Here is a 19,203-nt window from a genome sequence, read left to right as displayed (position 1 = left end):
TCTGAAATCTAACTTTTCAAGCTGGTGGAAATGCAGATTAAACTCATGGTAAATGGTGCAATTATCTCAGTAAATTGGGATGGTGATAATCATTTTAAAAAGTAGCTGTCACCAAAGGCAACAACATCGAAAGGTGGGCGTTTTTCACACCAGGGATAGTTTGCGCTCTCACTAACTGACAAAGATAGCTGCTTGTGGACTGAGGCGACAAACTGATGCCAAGCTTTTCACTCATTATGCTGAGGTGAGGCAGTTTCACTGTTGCGATGACAACAGGGAAATACTTTTACTTTCTGACTCCAGAACTATCGCTGGCACAACTTATCTCGGTACATGATTTACGATGGAAAGAGTAGTCAGCTAATTACCAAAACAATTATTCAATTTTTCAATCATTTAGCATGTTGACTACTCCATTATTTCAGAATTATTCAAACAATTACTCTGTCTCCATTTTACACGCCTGATTTGTCCCAATTTATACTGTAGAATGCAATTTCTTAAGAGCACCTGCCTACAATCTTCTCCTGGTGATATCCTCTGTTAACAACCTAAATAATTTTTTAACATTCCATCTAAACATCACTTTAATATTGTCAAAGAGACTATAACACCATCTTCTAAATTGTAAGTTGCAACTACTATTGTGCTTCAATCAATAAAATGTATATTAGCTTGAAAGCGTCACTTTTATTTAGTTGGTGTCACTATTATTTACAGATAATATACAAAGTATAACAGAGGTGTACTAAATCCTTTCAAAACTACAAATCCGCCACCACCCCCTCCCGACCTTTGTATCCCTTTCCCATCTTGACCTCTGCCTGGGACATTACAATTCTTACCAATAACACCACTCTCCAGAGCAAGTAGATGAATCAGTCACTGATTTGAGGCTTGTCCTTGTTTTTCTAAGCATTGTGACTGATCATTTGTCATGAGCAAGGCAGGCACCAGGCTTGGCTTGAAAACTGGTCACGCAGATAACTCCAACTATCATTTTTTTCTAATGGGCTTATTTTATGTTTGGTCTTCCAATTCACTGCAATGACGGCAATGCAGAAGTGGACGGGTATCCTGATGTTATAAGCAATCAGCTACTCACACTGTCAGCCACACGACTGATCCCGAGAACTAAGGTATCACTTGGTCTTTTAAGCCACATCAATTGAAGAGGAAATTATTTCTGGTGTATTAACCATTTTACACAATAATAACTTCCCGCTTTAGGACACTATCTCAATTATATCCTTGTATTAATGATGTGCTCTGTGAGCCATTGTTGTGAACAACTTTCTCCATCAACCTAGCTAAATACATGTAAAAGGTCAGTTTATGTATGTGGAAACCACAATTTGAGCCATGACCTCCAGCTTGAGAGTTCGAAGATCCACCATAAGATCTATTTATATTTACCTGCATTGTTGACTTGAGTGTAAACTAGCCTCCCTTTAAATCTTAAAGCCAATGCAAATTTCAGTTCTCACTCATCAACTGGTTGGAAGACTGTGAAATGCCTCCTCATACACATTTCTGGGTAACGCACAATGTTGCTGAAAATTTTATAGCTTGACATATGTCTCCATGGAAACATGACTGGTGAAGTCCCCAGGCCTATTACATTATGAAAGTATCTAGATAATTAAATTAGCACTTCCATTCAAATAAAAATTATCCCAATAGCATTTTTGTACCTGTAGTACTTTCACTGTTCAGGATCTTGCTAATGAAGATAAAATCCATATTTGATGCAATTCATGATCATTTAACGGCCTATTTTGCACAGAAATCCCCAAGTACATTTCAAGGCTGCCCAAATAGTATTGAAGATCACACCATTGCTGCATTACAGAAACACCTCTACTTGTCACCTCAAGCCATTCATTTTAGAGGTCAAATGACGTATAAATCATTCACGGCAGTCCAATAAATTCCTCAACAGGTCAACACGGATCCAATATTTATATATAACTTCAAACTTGCATACCACAATGTTCACAAATTTTGTTTTACAAATCCAGACGCTCCACCATCTTTGTGAGCAGTAGATGCCGGAATATTTAACATGCTAATGTGGGCAAATATGGATATTTTAAATATGCCAAATTTCATTATCAGTTTACGCCGGTGCCTAAGTCTCTGCAGTAAGCTTCGCTGCACATACAGCATTGTGCCCATCTGATCAGAAGTGTCAGACACATCATCAGCGTTAAAGAAAAGCAAACATGAACAAAATGCAACGCAGCAAGGGGCAACTTTTTTGAAGATCGAAGGTAAGTGAATATTGGAAAAGCATGAATGTCGAATGAAAAGCGCCAAAAATGGAGGCAGAAAAATTCATGTCTTCAAGGAAGGATAAACATTCTGAAGAAAGGAGGTGTCACAGTGCCATTAAAATAAAGAGAAGCAAAAGTGGTAGAGCGAAATGAAAGGCAAAAGGAGAGGAAAGGATCTGCAAAAAAGGATACTTGTAGAATCAAAAATGAACAAAGCCTGTTTCTACCACCTTCTACGAGATTTCCAAAACCTGTAGTGATTTGTCAGAATGTCTGACAGCTTTTGGCGACAAGCTCTCGGTGACTGAAAAAATGATAAATTTTCATTTGATTCACATCAATCTGAATTTAGCCAACTGTCCTGATTGATGATTTCAATGCCCGTATGATTGGCATTCCATTCTCCAGCAGCAAACTAGATAATAATTAAGTTTTTTTTAAAAAATGGTCAGTAAGGCCTCCAGGGTTCAAAAATCAATTTGCAGAGTCACATGTCCATGGATAAACTCAATATTTTGTCAATACTGCAAAGTCCTCCAGCATTCTTGCACTCAGCAAAATAAAAAAAAAGCAGTCTTTCATTCTCTTGAGAAAAATACCACACAGCTCATTACCACTGATAGAAAATGGTAGAGGTATGCTCGGTAACGAACAATTATTTTCTTGCTAAGGTGAAACTGTACAAGGCATCTTATCTCCCTAGGCCTAGAATTCAAAGCGACATCTCACCATTCGAGGGGGCAAAAGAAGCACATCCAGCTGTGCCCCATACTTTCCATGGAAATGGTCACCCATGAATTGGTCTACTTATAATTTTACTGTACATGCTTAGAAGATGGGTAAATTTTTCACGTTTCATATATTTGATTTGGGATGATATGGTACAAGCTTTATTTGTTTTTATTGAGCAAACACATCAATTCTGACTAATTACCAAATGAATCCAGTATGCCCCAAAACAAATAGCCTCAATCTCCAAAAGTAGCATTACCAATTGGTTAGAAATTTAACCATTGACTTTGTTACTCTATAAGCCCTTTTAATTGACTACCCTACCACATGGCTTCCTTTGATAGAAACTGTCAAGTGACCTGGATGGTACGCTACCATCTGTTGTGCTAATGTACCAACTAAAATGAAAACCTTGATTGAAACAACAAACTGATGTTAAGTGTCTCTGAAAAGACTGAAGCCTTGTATAGTATGCCACTTTGTTTAGGTAAAACAAACGCATTTGCTCAAATAACATGGCAGGAATTAGGGCATGAGTAATTAGTGTGGTCTGACAATGCCATTGTCCTCTGGCTCACTGGCAAATATTCCAGACTCTTGTTATAATGGAATCGGTAATGCGTATTTTTAAGATCAGACAGTTACTTCTGTTTTGCTGGCTGTATGGTAGTTACGGTGATGTCCTGGGATATAGTGGAGCTGTTCCACTGTGTTGTGCCGACGTGAAGCAAAGGCATGTCGCTTAGCAGCAGTGTGGTTTGTTTGATTTGTATTTAAGGTATTATACGAAGAGTTTGAGGCACTGGGATGCGAGTGCATTTTTGTCATCTTATAACGATCTAAGACTGGCGTGGAAACAAAGACATCTGTGTGGGACTGGGACAAGGCCCTGGACATGCCCTTTTCACGGAACCCAGAGCGTTTGAGGGACATAACTTTATCAGGAGAGAGCAGCGGATCCTGGGATTGAAGACGTTCAGCTGACAACAGTTGTTCATCAGACAGGATGCGCTCGTAGGACATGACACATTCTTGAGGTATGTGTCTCTCTGGAGACAGGACTCTGTCCTGTGACATTGCTCGCACTGGTCGTCTAGGCCTTTCCCTGTTGTTACTGTGTTCCTGATTCATTTTCATGATGTGGAGAGGCAGGGTTCCTCTTGCTGCCAAATCTGGAAGGTGCCTTCTTTTCATATAATATTCATCAATCTCCTTTTCACCTGCAGGAATGATGCAAAAGACCTTTTAGAATAACTTTGTTATGTCAGCCACTCAATGGGCAGGATTTTCCAGCCCCGCCTTCCGTTGGGATCATCTGGACCTGCCAAAGGTCCATGGACCTTTGGTTGGGCTGCCAAATTTCCCGCAGTGCGTCCCGACACGACAGGGCTATAAAATCCTCGCCAATATTTCACATTTCTGAAAAAAAGCAGTTATCACAGTTAGGGCTGCCACGTATCCAGTTTTGTGTGATGTTTAATTCCAATGCCTGCAATATTCTACAGGATAAATGAGATGCCAATAATCTGAAGAGAAGTCTGCATTTTCTCGCTCCTACCGGTTGGGTCACTGTCTGTGTGGAGTCTGCACGTCCTCCCCCTGTGTGCGTGGGTTTCCTCCGGGTGCTCCGGTTTCCTCCCACAGTCCAAAGATGTGCGGGTTAGGTGGATTGGCCATGCTAAATTGCCCGTAGTGTCCTAATAAAAGTAAGATTAAGGGGGGGGGGGTTGTTGGGTTACGGGTATAGGGTGGATACGTGGGTTTGATTTGGGTGATCATGGCTCGGCACAACATTGAGGGCCGAAGGGCCTGTTCTGTGCTGTACTGTTCTATGCTCTATACCGCGCCTTTTGATGTTGAGGCATTGGCTCATCATATCTTCAACTGCCGCAAAAATAAACAGCAAAATCTTTGGTCAGTATCCCACTTTGACTGTCCCACCACTGGGCAACCTTCTTATCGAATTCTGGATTTGCTAAAAATTCAGCAGCCCTAATTGCAACTTTATTTGGATCAATGAAACCACAATAGATTTGAAGCTGTATTCAATAATGCGCATATAGCGTTTGTGTCTTCAATGTACACAACAGTCATTTATGTTTTCATTTATAAACAGAATTATACATAAGATATTCATGCAGAGAAATGTGTAATGTTGATAGTGGGATGCATGAGCTGCAGTCTTATAGATAAATGCTGACAGAAAAGTCTCCCGCAAGGGCAGGTATCAATGAAAATGCATAGCAGAAGTAGACAGGCATCAGTAGAGTAACTGCAACTCTCATGGTACCCTTTGCTCAGTTGCCTTATATGGAATTTAATCTGCCTATCTTTTCCCCCCGGCAAAACACTGTTACAATTCCCAGGGTGGGTGATGACCCTCTTCCATGTTTAAACCACACTTGCACTGCAGCAGTTTCCCGGACTTGCATCTCGAGTGTTAGTTCATCCCTTCTGAGTAATGAACCTGAATGAGGCACGGTTTATGTGCAACCGTAATAACATTATTCTTACAGTTCAACCTTATTTTGTGATTGCAAAATCTTCCACCAAGTCCACAATTCTGTCAAGGGCTCGAGACTTTGGTTGGAGAAGGTGGAAAATTACCAAGTTATCCATCTGTGCCTCACTAATAATTTTGAGTAAATTACTGGTTAGATTCTAGCACACCACGAAACCCATTAGTACCTGCTGATTTCTTACATCCAGTACGAAAAGGTTGCCACATTTTGGTTCCTACTTTTTATTTTCAGTTCTCTATATTTGTCTTTTTAAACAATTCTTACATTTTAGATATGCATGGTTCAAGCACTTCAAAAAAAATACCATCGCATATTTTCTTTTTGTTTTAGATTTTTTTTTCCGTTTCCTGATATCTTGCACTTTGTTTGATCTCTCAAAGTGTGAAATTTTACGGTCCTGCTGAAGTCAATGGACCTTTGAACAGTTCACTGCATTTTATGACACTGCCTCCACCACCCCGGGGCAGTTAAAATCTGCCCCGTGTTTCCAAACTTTCTCCATTTTGTTTTTCATCCTCTGCCCTAAATTATAATTGTTTGGGTTCCTTTCACTCGTCCTCATTCCCTTATTTTATTCTTATTAATTTTTCCTTTGCTTTTCAGGAATTTCCGAGTACTTTATGTTTTGTTCCATTTTCCTCTTTATAATTGTCTTTGCTTCCGTTTTGTCTTCAGTTATTTTGTGTTTAATTTGTTAGGTTCCTTTTTCCCCCTTCTAGCATTGATACTTTTTACTTTTAAGACAGGTTGCTATTCTTCTTAATATGGGTGAATTCCCATGGGAAGTTCGGCTTGCAGAGCCTGACTTCCAATAGGGATTGCAATATCAGGCTCAATAGGGCTTGCAACGAGCATCCTTTACCAGATAGAATACTTCAAAACAAGGTGACATTGTGACGTGGGTTTCATTCACATTTCAGGGAGGGCTGCATTAGCCACGGAGCACCACTGGTAAAAACAGGCCAGAAATGAAGACACCCATCCTTTGATCCTTTGGACAGACCGAAGGATTAGCTTAATTGTAGCCTCAAAAAATACTGATAGCCTGTTCAGGTCATATTGCTCATATTTTTCATTGGGAGCCCTGTTGCTACCCCACCAAAAGAGGGGTATTTATTTAATGCCCCTGCCGGAGGTTGCTGCACCTCACTTGCCCTGTAATATGACCAACAAAGTTACTGTCATGCAACAGCATTGCAAAGGAACGGTTCTGAATAGTGAGTTAACAGCACACGTGACTTTCCCACCCCTGCAATGAGCTGAATTATCCATGGGATTTTCAACTGAAACGAAGAGCTTGGCCATCAGTGAATGATGGCTGACCATGAAGTTATACAGTTTGTCACTCTTATTTACCAAGCAGCTGGGGACTCTACAAGGCTGAAGCAGTTGAAAGATAGCAGGAGTTAATTATAAAATAAATTACCAGATTCGAGTTCCTAGATGTGATGCAAAATAATGTTAATGGAAAATTATGGGACACCTACTTAATCGTTTTAGTGAAGAATACTTGCTTAAGTCAGATTTGACTGCAGACTCGTAAGATGGTGGAAGGTGCGACAGATTCTGGTAGGATCTTGAGAAAGACAAATCATATGGTTCCGTTGCAGAAGTAAGAATACTGTTCATCCGAGGTTTTTCTGTGAGAATGGAGGTAGTGGGAGAGATAAAAGAGAAGAATTATGTAAGATCAAGTAAGGGGAGAGCGTACAGATTTTCAATCAGATGAATAAAAACTGGACACTGGAATCTGAAACACAAAACAGAAAATGCTGGAAAACCGCAACAGGTCTGGCAGCATTTGCGGAGAGGGAAAATAGAGTTAATGTTTCGGGTCTATCTGGCTCTTCTTCAGAGCTAAAGGGAGGGAGGAATGTGATGGATTATATCCCGTATAAGGGGATTGGGCACCTAGAGCAGAGTAGAAGGTAAGCAATTGGTGAGAGCTGGGAGAGATTTCAACACAAATGTGCAGATCACAAGGCAGAGGAAGTGGTAATGGCAGGAAAATCCATAAAGGTAAGATATCAGAATGTGTTAATGGAAGAATATAGGTCCATTTTCAGTGAAATGAAAATTAAAGAACAAGTGACAGATGGCCTGGTGGGGAAGGAGAATGGAGGGTTTTTCCATTTGGTCAAAAAATGTTGATTTCATTTCCTCTTATTCGCAGCATAAAATTGCTCCTTTTGAAGCAGTTAGGAGCTGTCAATCATTGTAAGAGTGTTTATAAACATCACGGTTAGCATCAAAGCAGGGTAACTTGAAATGCATTCAAGCGTGAAGGGAAAGATAGATAAATAATCCATCAATTAACGTCTCTGGACTAATAAAACTGTCAATCACTGGCTAGCGAAATGTATTGCCGTGTGAAATTGAATGGGAGTTTGATATTTCAAAGGCTGTCAGGGATTTGAAACCCTTTGAATGTCCTTGGCTTTAGATGGAACATCTGACGCTTGTAACAGCTGCTGCATGAAACACTTTTGACTGAGGCAGCAGACGATAGGGAAGGGTAAGTGAAAATGCAGTGTTCTTTCACTGTATTGCCTGGACCGTTCTTCAGCTTTCAGGCAGAGGTGATTGATGTGGGTTTCTGATGGGGGTCACTGATGGGGGGTCTGATGAGGGTGACAGATGGGGGTGACTGATGGGCATCTGATGGGCAGCTCTGATGAGGCCATTGATGGAGGTGAGTGATGGGGTGGGTGATGAGGGTAACTGATGGGGGTGTCTGATGGAGGATCTGATGGGGGTGATTGATGGGGTTGGCTGATGGGGGTGACTGTTGGGAGCCTGATCAGAAGGGCCTGACAGGGATTGATGGAAGGTCTGATGGGGATCTGATGGGGGTAACTGATGGGGGGGGTCTGATGAGGGGAACTGATGGGAGTGATTGATGGGGGGGGGGTCTGATGGAGGGGGCTTCAGGGGCCGTGGAGGTTAGTGGGGGAAGGGGTCGGGTCATTCTCATGCGTGCAAGGTGATCCATTATTCCTTTGGTGTGGGGGAGGATGCCCCTATTTGTCAGCAGAAGTTGGAGGCAGAATATTCACTTTGGGATGGAGGGGGAGGCCTGCTGATGAACTTTGGGGGGCACCTCAGCTATGCATTGAACTCCTTGACCCACCTCTGTGTCCATCGCGTCAGGGCCATACTTGGGGTAAACTTGCACCAAAGACCACCCGATGGATTTCCCGCTGTGAAATATTGAAATGGATGCAAATTGCTGATGTGCATCCTCCCGCCGGTGAAGGGCAGGTAGCGCGCTGAGGCTGCTGGTGGGATATTGGAATATCACAACGGGTTTGACGCCCGGTGCCAATCCCGTTTTTCGTGCAACTCACCATTCTCCACACAATCAGGAATTCCAATACTAGTGTCGGGAAATGGAGAAGCAACCCCGTAGCTCCCTGGTAGCCCCCTAACACCTCAGCCAAGTAACCTTTCCAAGCAGACACCACACCTAATCTAACCTCCATCTCCACATGGCAGTGAGGGACTATAGCAACTGGAAGTTGGAATACTGGATACTTTTCCCCCTCAGTAATGGTGGTTGGGAGGTGGGGGGAGGGAAAGAGGCCATTGATAGCACTCCCACTGATACTTTCACTGTTGTTAGATAACTGAGCACAAAACATGGAACATTCAAATCTGCACAGCTTAGTAACACACCATGTTAGTGAATTTAACTGTCAAGCCAAAAAGGATTTCAAATTTCTACTTTAATCAATCTATTTATCGGGTGTAAACCACATCACATTGTATCTGAAAATATGCATTGCAGCAGATGACACATTCAAAGTCATCTTACAGATTGTGTGGGTGAGAGATCAAAAGATGTAACATCTAGGTACTTCCTTCAAATAGTGAGAGCTGTCTTGCTGTTAGCATAGGGGATAAATTAGTCATGAGATACCTTAGTTGTCAGCCTTGCGTTACTTGGAGCATGCAAGCTTATATTCACAAGTGTGAAATGGGGCCTAATACTAATGCATTTCTTGGGTAAAATTAACAGCAGTATTCAGTACAGGTTTATACTGCTGACCAAACCAGCAAAATGGTGGGAGTGCATGTCGTACCACTGCTGTATGTGTCAATGGAGAAATCATGCACAAGTTCAATGTTCCCAATTCTTTCCACTCATAACCGAGGCCGACTGCCTCCCCTTGCTGAGAGTGAAGCGTTTGGAGCCAATGCCACATCCAGGTTTCAATTAAACTCGACTGGCGATATGTTGGTGTCAAAGGATGCTGCTCACTGGGATTGGCCTGACCCATTGGCTCACATCAAATTGGGTAGGGAGGAATGGGAATGGGAAAGTTAGTTAGGACAGCAACTTGGATTATTTCTGGAGGGGTTCGGAGGACAATTGATGTTCCACCATAAACCCTACTTTTAAACTTACCTTCCCTGTCTGAAAAAATTCACATCATTTGATATCATTTGTTTTCAAAAGCTTTTGTTTGATGTCAGCTAATAATAATAACCTTTTATTGTCACAAGTATGAAGTTACTGTGAAAAGCCCCGAGTCGACACATTCCAGCGCCTGTTCAGGTAAGCTGGTACGGAAATTGAATCTGCACTGTCGGCATTGTCCTGCATCACAAACCAGCTATCTAACCCACTGAGCTACCAGCCCCTGCACTTAATTGAAATCATTTTGCCGTCATTTGACGTGATTTCTTCTAAAATGCTATCATTTTATCATCACTCATTATCATTTCCACTCACAAGCAAACATCTGGCTATCATTCATTTTCATTTTCACTCAGAACTGGCTATTTGGCTTTCATATTCACACAGAACCACATTTGTGATGTCAAATGATGGTTATCAAATGACATCATTGTGCAGCTGTGATCACAACAACATGTGTCCACATATACTGCCAAATGTTTCCTAAGTACTGATGAACCATCAATTGAACGCGAGACGAGTTGCTGTACAAAAGTAGGCTTTAATAAGCTAGATGTCGACTACAGTAAATGGCCGACCGCCGGGCGTGCTGGGTATTTATACCTCACCCTGGAGGCGGGGTTAACTCAGCCTCTCGACCAATCGGGGAGCCGTCACATGACTGGTCTCAACCAATCGGTCGAGAGGCACATGACCGACCAGGGCCAATGGTAAGCCGGTGTTCTGCACCAATGGCAGGCAGCTATGTTATTCATACCACCACAAGTACCAACAGATTGTCTCTGCAGTGTGTAGGGTCACACTCTCCCATACCCCGATCTAACCTCTCTCTTTCCTTCTCCTCTCTTCCCTTCCTCCCACCATACCCTTTCTTCCACTCCCAAAATCTCATTTACGCTCTCCCAAACCACCTATTACTTCCCCTCTTCCTTCTTCCCTCCCTTCTTCCCTCCCTCCTTTCCTCCTTGCCCCTTTCCCTCTGCCCTCTTTCCTCTTTCTCCTCCCCTCCTTCCCTATTTCCTCTTCCCATTCACTTCCTCTCCCATCTGCTCCTTACCCTTCTCCTTCTTCCCGCTCCCCACCTTCGCCCTCTCCCCCTCTGAAGATCTCTGTTAAAAGTGCTGGCTGGAAACTGAAAGGGACCCTTTCTGGGCCAGTCCTATCAATATTTTAAGTCAGCCTGGGATAAGCGAAGACTGTCCAGGCCGGGATCCAGTTGAGGTCAGTGAGGCTGGGATGAAGAGGATATTGGAGAGGCCGGGATTGAGCTGAGGTCGGAGAGGCCTGTTAAAGTGAGGTTGCAGAGGCCCTGTTGAGTTGAGGTCGGAAAGGCTCTAATGTGGTGAAGTTGGAGAAGCCCTGATGAGGTGAGGTTGGTGAGGCCTGGATCAAGGTGAGGTTGGTGAGGCCCGGAACAAGGTAAGGTTGGTGAAGCCTGGATCAAGGTGAGGTTGGTGAGGCCCGGATCAAGGTGAGGTTGGTGAGGCCCGGATCAAGGTGAGGTTGGTGAGGCCTGGATCAAGGTGAGGTTCGTGAGGCCCGGAACAAGGTGAGGTTGGTGAGGTCCGGATCAAGGTGAGGTTGGTGAAGCCCGGATCAAGGTGAGGTTGGTGAGGCCCGAATCAAGGTGAGGTTGGTGAGGCCTGGATCAAGGTGAGGTTGGTGAAGCCTGGATCAAGGTGAGGTTGGTGAGGCCCGGAACAAGGTGAGGTTGGTGAGGCCTGGATCAAGGTGAGGTTGGTGAGGCCCGGATCAAGGTGAGGTTGGTGAGGCCTGGATCAAGGTGAGGTTCGTGAGGCCCGGAACAAGGTGAGGTTGGTGCGGTCCGGATCAAGGTGAGGTTGGTGAAGCCCGAATCAAGGTGAGGTTGGTGAGGCCTGGATCAAGGTGAGGTTGGTGAGGCCCGGATCAAGGTGAGGTTGGTGAGGCCCGAATCAAGGTGAGGTTGGTGAGGCCCGAATCAAGGTGAGGTTGGTGAAGCCTGGATCAAGGTGAGGTTGGTGAGGCCCAGATCAAGGTGAGGTTGGTGAGGCCTGGATCAAGGTGAGGTTGGTGAGGCCCGAATCAAGGTGAGGTTGGTGAGGCCTGGATCAAGGTGAGGTTGGTGAGGCCCGGATCAAGGTGAGGTTGGTGAGGCCCGGACAAGGTGAGGTTGGTGAGGCCCGGATCAAGGTGAGGTTGGTGAGGCCTGGATCAAGGTGAGGTTGGTGAGGCCCGAGTCAAGGTGAGATTGGTGAGGTCCGGAACAAGGTGAGGTTGGTGAGGCCCGGATCGAGGTGAGGTTGGTGCGGCCCAGATCAAGGTGAGGTTGGTGAAGCCTGGATCAAGGTGAGGTTGGTGAGGCCCGGATCAAGGTGAGGTTGGTGAGGCCCGGATCAAGGTGAGGTTGGTGAAGCCCGGATCAAGGTGAGGTTGGTGAGGCCCGAATCAAGGTGAGGTTGGTGAGGCCTGGATCAAGGTGAGGTTGGTGAGGCCTGGATCAAGGTGAGGTTGGTGCGGCCCGGATCAAGGTGAGGTTGGTGAGGCCTGGATCAAGGTGAGGTTGGAGAAGCCCTGATGAGGTGAGGTTGGTGAGGCCCGGAACAAGGTGAGGTTGGTGAGGCCCGGATCAAGGTGAGGTTGGTGAGGCCTGGATCGAGGTGAGGTTGGTGAGGCCTGGATCAAGGTGAGGTTGGTGAGGCCTGGATCAAGGTGAGGTTGGTGAAGCCCTGAACAAGGTGAGGTTGGTGAAGCCCAGAACAAGGTGAGGTTGGTGAGGCCCGGAACAAGGTGAGGTTGGTGAGGCCCGGATCAAGGTGAGGTTGGTGACGCCTGGAGCAAGGTGAGTTTGGTGAGGTCCGGATCAAGGTGAGGTTGGTGAGGCCCGGATCAAGGTGAGGTTGGTGAAGCCCTGAACAAGGTGAGGTTGGTGAAGCCCAGAACAAGGTGAGGTTGGTGAGGCCCGGATCAAGGTGAGGTTGGTGAGGCCCGGATCAAGGTGAGGTTGGTGAGGTCCGGATCAAGGTTAGGTTGGTGAAGCCCGGATCAAGGTGAGGTTGGTGAGGTCCGGGACAAGGTGAGGTTGGTGAGGCCCGGATCAAGGTGAGGTTGGTGAGGCCCGGATCAAGGTGAGGTTGGTGAGGCCCGGATCAAGGTGAGGTTGGTGCGGCCCGGATCAAGGTGAGGTTGGTGAGGTCCGAATCAAGGTGAGGTTGGTGCGGCCCGGATCAAGGTGAGGTTGGTGAAGCCCGGAACAAGGTGAGGTTGGTGAGGCCCGAATCAAGGTGAGGTTGATGAGGCCCGGAACAAGGTGAGGTTGGTGAGGCCTGGAACAAGGTGAGGTTGGTGAGGTCCGGATCAAGGTGAGGTAGGTGACGCCCGGATCAAGGTGAGGTTGGTGCGGCCCGGATCAAGGTGAGGTTGGTGAAGCCCGGAACAAGGTGAGGTTGGTGAGGCCCGGATCAAGGTGAGGTTGGTGAGGTCCGGATCAAGGTGAGGTTGGTGAGGTCCGGATCAAGGTGAGGTTGGTGAGGCCCGAATCAAGGTGAGGTTGGTGAGGCCCGAATCAAGGTGAGGTTGGTGAGGCCCGGATCAAGGTGAGGTTGGTGAAGCCCGGAACAAGGTGAGGTTGGTTAGGCCCGATCAACGTGAGGTTGGTGAGGCCTGGATCAAGGTGAGGTTGGGGAAGCCCTGATCAAGGTGAGGTTGGTGAGGTCCGGATCAAGGTGAGGTTGGTGAGGCCTGGATCAAGGTGAGGTTGGTGAGGCCTGGATCAAGGTGAGGTTGGTGAGGCCCGGATCAAGGTGAGGTTGGTGAGGTCCGGATCAAGGTAAGGTTGGTGAGGACTGGATCAAGGTGAGGTTGGTGAGGCCCGAATCAAGGTTAGGTTGGTGAGGCCCGGATCAAGGTGAGGGTTGGTGAGGCCCGGCTCAAGGTGAGGTTGGTGAGGTCCGGATCAAGGTTAGGTTGGTGAGGCCCGGAACAAGGTGAGGTTGGTGAGGCCCGAATCAAGGTGAGGTTGGTGAGGCCTGGATCAAGGTGAGGTTGGTGAGGCCCGGAACAAGGTGAGGGTGGTGAAGCCTCGATCAAGGTGAGGTTGGTGAGGCCCGAATCAAGGTGAGGTTGGTGAGGCCTGGATCAAGGTGAGGTTGGTGAAGCCTGGATCAAGGTGAGGTTGGTGAGGCCTGGATCAAGGTGAGGTTGGTGAGGCCTGGATCAAGGTGAGGTTGGTGAGGCCTGGATCAGGGTGAGGTTGGTGAGGCCTGGATCAAAGTGCGATTGGTGAGGTCCGGATCAAGGTGAGATCGAAGTGGTCCAGATGAGCTGAGGTCCGAGAAACCCAGACTGAGGTGAGGTCAGAGCAGCACAGATCAACGTTAGGTTGGTGATGCCGGGATCGAGATGAGGTTAGTAAGTTCCACCTCCTCTCCTCATATTCCTCTTACTCATCTTCCAAAGCCTCTACTTTCCCTCCTCCGTCTTTCCTTCCTTATTTTCCCCTTCCTCCTTTCCCTCTGCCCACTGTCTGTTCCTCCGCTCACCTGTTTTGCTCCTTCCCTCTTCCCCATTCATACCCCATCTTTCCCCACTCCTCCTTCACCTACCCCTCCTTCCCTAGTCCTCTTCTTCCCTAATCCCCTCCTTTCGCGTCCTCATTCCTCTTCACATCTCCTCCCTCCCCATCCTGCCTCCCCCTTCCTACCACCCCCTCACTCCTCGGCCTACTCCTCCCCTTTCCCACCTCCAACTCGCCCCTTTCTGGCTGCCCCTTCACCTCCATTCCCCTTCCCATCTCCCCTGCCCTTCCTACAACCTCTCCTTCTCTCCACTCCCTCTCCCATTCCCTCTCCTTCCTGTCCCCTTCCTCACAGTAGCATGGTGGTTAGCATCAATGCTTCACAGCTCCAGGGTCCCAGGTTCGATTCCCGGCTGGGTCACTGTCTGTGTGGAGTCTGCACGTCCTCCCCGTGTGTGCGTGGGTTTCCTCCGGGTGCTCCGGTTTCCTCCCACAGTCCAAAGATGTGCGGGTTAGGTGGATTGGCCATGCTAAATTGCCCGTAGTGTAAGGTTAATGGGGGGATTGTTGGGTTATGGGTATACGGGTTACGTGGGTTTGAGTAGGGTGATCATTGCTCGGCACAACATCGAGGGCCGAAGGGCCTGTTCTGTGCTGTACTGTTCTATGTTCTATGTTCCCCTCCTCCTTCTCTTCCCTCACATCCCTACTCCCCTCATATGACCTTCAACCTCCAACTGCCCCAGCCCAATGCTCCCGTCATTGATTACCAACGGGTCTGGCCTCCTGGTACCCACCCTTCCCAGATAATGACCATTCCTATCCAGCTGGGTGATGCTTCTCTGTCAGTCAAACCTTTCACCCCTTCCCCAATCATTTTATACCTATTAAACTGAAATGTTGATTGAGCATGAAAGAACATATTATTTTTTCATGTCCCAATGATTTTTCTCCTGTGTTTTCTCACAGTCTTCTGGTGATTAACCTTCAATTCTTAGCGATCTTGCAATGTTTTTTTTGCAAGTACTCTACAAGAAAAAGAAACTGATGCCACTCAAACCACGGTAAAGCTGCACATCCAGATTTTTTTTTGGTGAAGTTCTCCTGGTTGTGGAATAGTGGTGAAGTTTGATCAAAACTGTTCACAGACACTTCCAGAATTCGGAACGGCTACATTTCAGAATTAAACGACAATTGGCGAATATCTTCGGGAGGTGGTTGCAACAACACATTCTCTGACATGTGCTCTTTGTCATCATTGAGCAAATGTCGCCATGTTTTAAATATCGTAAAGGCACTCATTCATAACCATTGAATAATGAAGCTAAATGTCACCTTCTTTAAAGAGCTTTGAGAAATGCCAGCCAGTCACTAACCCCAATTAGTCTGTCGAGAATTGCAAATGACATAGCCTGAATTGTTACACATGTGAACATAAAAATAGTAACAGGCTGGAAAAGATGGCCAAACCTGTCGCACACCCATGGTAGCTGCAGTATCACAAAATGTCTTCCAGCACTGCTAGATGTTGGGGAAGTGTTGCTGACATTAACACGTTGTGCCACCTCCCACCATTTGTGTTTCCAATTTGGTGTGGTTCCTGTTGATGTCCTGCGGGTATGGCGGGAGGTTGAGGATCTAATTTCTGCTATGAATTTCCTCTGTAGTGATCTCCACAGCTGCATCTCCCAACCACGGAGCCTGACTAGAAATCTTTCCCGAAGACACGGTTCCAGGAATGGGAGATTTTAGTTACAAGGTTAGGTTGGAAAAGCTGGAATTGTTTTCCTTAGAGCAAAAGAGATGAATATGATTGTGACTGGCTCAGTTCAGATAGGGAAAGGGAATCTCTTCCCATTAGCTTGTGGCATGAGGAATATGGCACACAGGTCTTGGGCAAGAGATTCAGGGGAATGTGAAAATGATTGTTTTTGGCGCAGTGAGGGGTAATGGCCTGGAACACACTGCCGACAAGTGTGGCGGAATCAGAGATGATCAATGATTTTGAAAGGAAATTGGATGGCTATTTAAGGAAATAAATTTGCAGTGCCACGGGGATCAAGCGGGAGAATGGGATTGACTTGGCTTCTCTACAAAAACCCAGAATAGACACGATGTGCTGAATGGTTCCTTCTGTGCCAACAATGAACCTAGGACTCTAAGACCAGACACTAGCTCCCCCTCAAGACAAGTCAGCCAAAGTTTTGCAATATTACCCTAGCTATAAAAAAGGAAAACAAAAAAAAAGTTGCGATAACTATTGTCTCAGCTCAGTCAAATGCATCAGAACTGATTAAAAATTTAGACCATTGAGACAATGGCCTGTTTTCTTTTACTCCATGTCAGGTAGAGGCAGGCAGGAGATTTCCTGGTTTACTATATCCACTTTGATAAAAAGTGATCCAAATGGCAGAATCTTCGTTCTGGGTGGGTTGGTGCAGCTGTAGTCAGGCTCGTTGCCCCCAGATTGGAGTTAGCCACGGAGGCTGCTGAGTGTCAAGGTGTGCTGTTTAAAAGGCCTGCCTTAGTTCTGTGCTACTTCATCCCAGTTTTTTTCTTAAATATTAGGCACTCCAGCCCTGACCCCTCAGAGTCCTTCATCTCCCCACTCACTCGCATGTCCATATGCACTGGTTGTTGAGCCCTTGTCCATCCCCATGGCCCTTCCTTTTCTATAAATATAAAATCAATAAATTGAGTGAACAGGTTGGGGGTGGGGGGCACCTCTGATCGGCAAAAGTCAAAATTTCAAAAGGAAACTTACAAAGTAACACTAAAATATGATTCCCTGGGGCGATGGCGCACCCCAGCCCCGCAGGACCCACTGGTCGTGAATGCCTCAAGCCTCATAACCCTTTATAGCCCCATGCCAATTTTGTGCAAACTCAACACCCCCACTCACCACTCTTTGCTCTTATCCCCACCCTGTCAACAATCCAGCATCCACCTTGGGCAGACCTGAGAAGCCATGCTGAAGTGAAGTAAAATTATGTCCTAAATATCTACAGCACTTGACTATATTAAAAAAGCCCCATTCATAAAAGTCCAATCACTTCAAGTACTCAATCCAGAAGCAAAACAAACAGACATGTGAGTAGTCATTTTGTAGTACAGAACTTGAGTATTGCTGAAAAGAGACATGTCATAGCTTTTCATCTTGCACTCATCAGGACACTTTGCAACAATATCAGTATAAGGGGGAAGCAACAATTTATACTGTATGAGAAGAAAATGCTGATTGGGAGAGGCATTGCCATGGAGAATGCACCAGTTGATGGTATTTAAATGAATACCCAAAGCCCTGTTCTTTGAAGACAGAAAGAACATATACACACTTTCATTTGTTTCAGCTAAACTAAATAAGTGACAGACATTTGTTGATTCATTCCCCAGGGCCAATCGGGTGCCTGGTTTAAATTTAAAAGAATACGTGGCAGTTATCTGTCAGTCACTTTGAACTGGTAATGAGTGGGATCCCACTTATATTACAAACAATACTTTTTGTGAAGCATTCAGTGAACAATGCGAATCAAACCTTATTGTTGCTTTCTCTATAATAAGCTGTGTATAGCCTCCACGCATACCTTTAGTCACTAATCAGGTCACAATAATGTGGTGTGGTCATATGTCACCATTCATGCCTTGTGATGTGTCTGGTATGAATCCACGACCATACAGACAATATATAACCTCATTAGAAGCTGGTCCTGGGCAGGTCACAAATGTTTCACTCCAATATATCTGCACTTTCACTTGTTATGAACTTTTCTGCAGTGGTTGCAGTTCATGATGGGAGTCCAGGTTGTTGTAGCAACATTCATGTTTGGTCCAGAGCTATGGATAGTGATGGCAGAGGCCTCAACTTTCTTCATTTCATATGGCTGACCAGGAATCTCTCCTTCTGTTATGGTCCATGACTGGCATGTTTCAGAAGCATTTGCAGGGTGATATCCATTGTGAACACACCTGCCTTGGCCATCGGACTCTGGAATAAGATTTGAACCGAGTGCTTCGGTCTCAGAAGTGGGGATGCTACTGTAAGGAATGTAGTAATTTCAGATATATTGTATTATATTGATTTGGCGCTGTAAGAATTGTGTGTATGACTGCTGCAGTAGTGTTTTTACAAATCTTGGTTTGTCTTGGGGAAAGCCAGGGGTGAAATTAAAGCATCGAAAACCTTGGGCTAATGGATTTTTGTTTGGATTAAGATGGTTCCCTGTGGAGTAGTTAATTAGATAACATTGGTCGGCATCCTCCGCTTCACCTGCAGTGCACTCACGGCCGCACATTTCCCGATGGTGTGGCGGTGGCCACAATGGGAAACCCCATTGGTCGGCTGTTGGGAAGGAGGATCCCGCTGCCGGTTGGGGTGCACCATGCTGCTCCAGAAAATGGACCTGGCAGGCGGAAAATCCCACCCATTGTGTTTCAGCTTGGTAAGATGATGTAACTAATGGGAGGAGATAGAGTACCAGGACTTTTAACAGAGAAGCAGAGATTCTTCAGTTTTCCTGAAAATTAAACCATGAAGACAGTCTCTGAAGACGTCAGCTCGAGATCCTGCATTGTTCTGACAGGATTCAGGTCTATCTCTTCAAACGGTCTCAAAGACCATCTCAGTGCAGCAAGTATACCTGGGTCTGCTAACTGTATTTAAAAGTGGATTGAGTATGACATGGTTTTGTTGTTTGAGGGAGCATAAAGATAGCATTTAAGGGTATCATGTTGATTAGCATTGTTTAAAGGGTAATTGTA

At 45.7% G+C, this 19,203-nt stretch overlaps 1 protein-coding gene across 9 annotated transcripts in view; it reads right to left on the bottom strand.

The window, feature by feature from the left end:
• Positions 1–670: 670 nt before the first annotated feature.
• The window catches only part of LOC119953745 (protein shisa-6-like), a 687,534-nt gene continuing 669,001 nt past the window's right edge, over positions 671–19,203 (bottom strand). For 7 of the 9 annotated variants that reach the window (XM_038778327.1, XM_038778325.1, XM_038778324.1 and 4 more), the window contains 2 exons: positions 7,018–7,170; positions 671–4,228 (listed from right to left, as the gene is read on the bottom strand). In XM_038778327.1, coding sequence (XP_038634255.1) covers positions 3,642–4,228; positions 7,018–7,170 — 740 coding nt within the window. In that variant the 3' untranslated portion in view covers positions 671–3,641. The remainder of the gene's footprint in view (positions 4,229–7,017; positions 7,171–19,203) is intronic. The other 2 variants (XM_038778328.1, XM_038778331.1) reach the window with 2 other exon arrangements.

The sequence above is a fragment of the Scyliorhinus canicula genome, chromosome 18 (assembly GCF_902713615.1).
Source record: "Scyliorhinus canicula chromosome 18, sScyCan1.1, whole genome shotgun sequence".
Lineage (NCBI taxonomy): Eukaryota > Metazoa > Chordata > Chondrichthyes > Carcharhiniformes > Scyliorhinidae > Scyliorhinus > Scyliorhinus canicula.
This window is presented reverse-complemented; position numbering and strand designations above follow the sequence as displayed.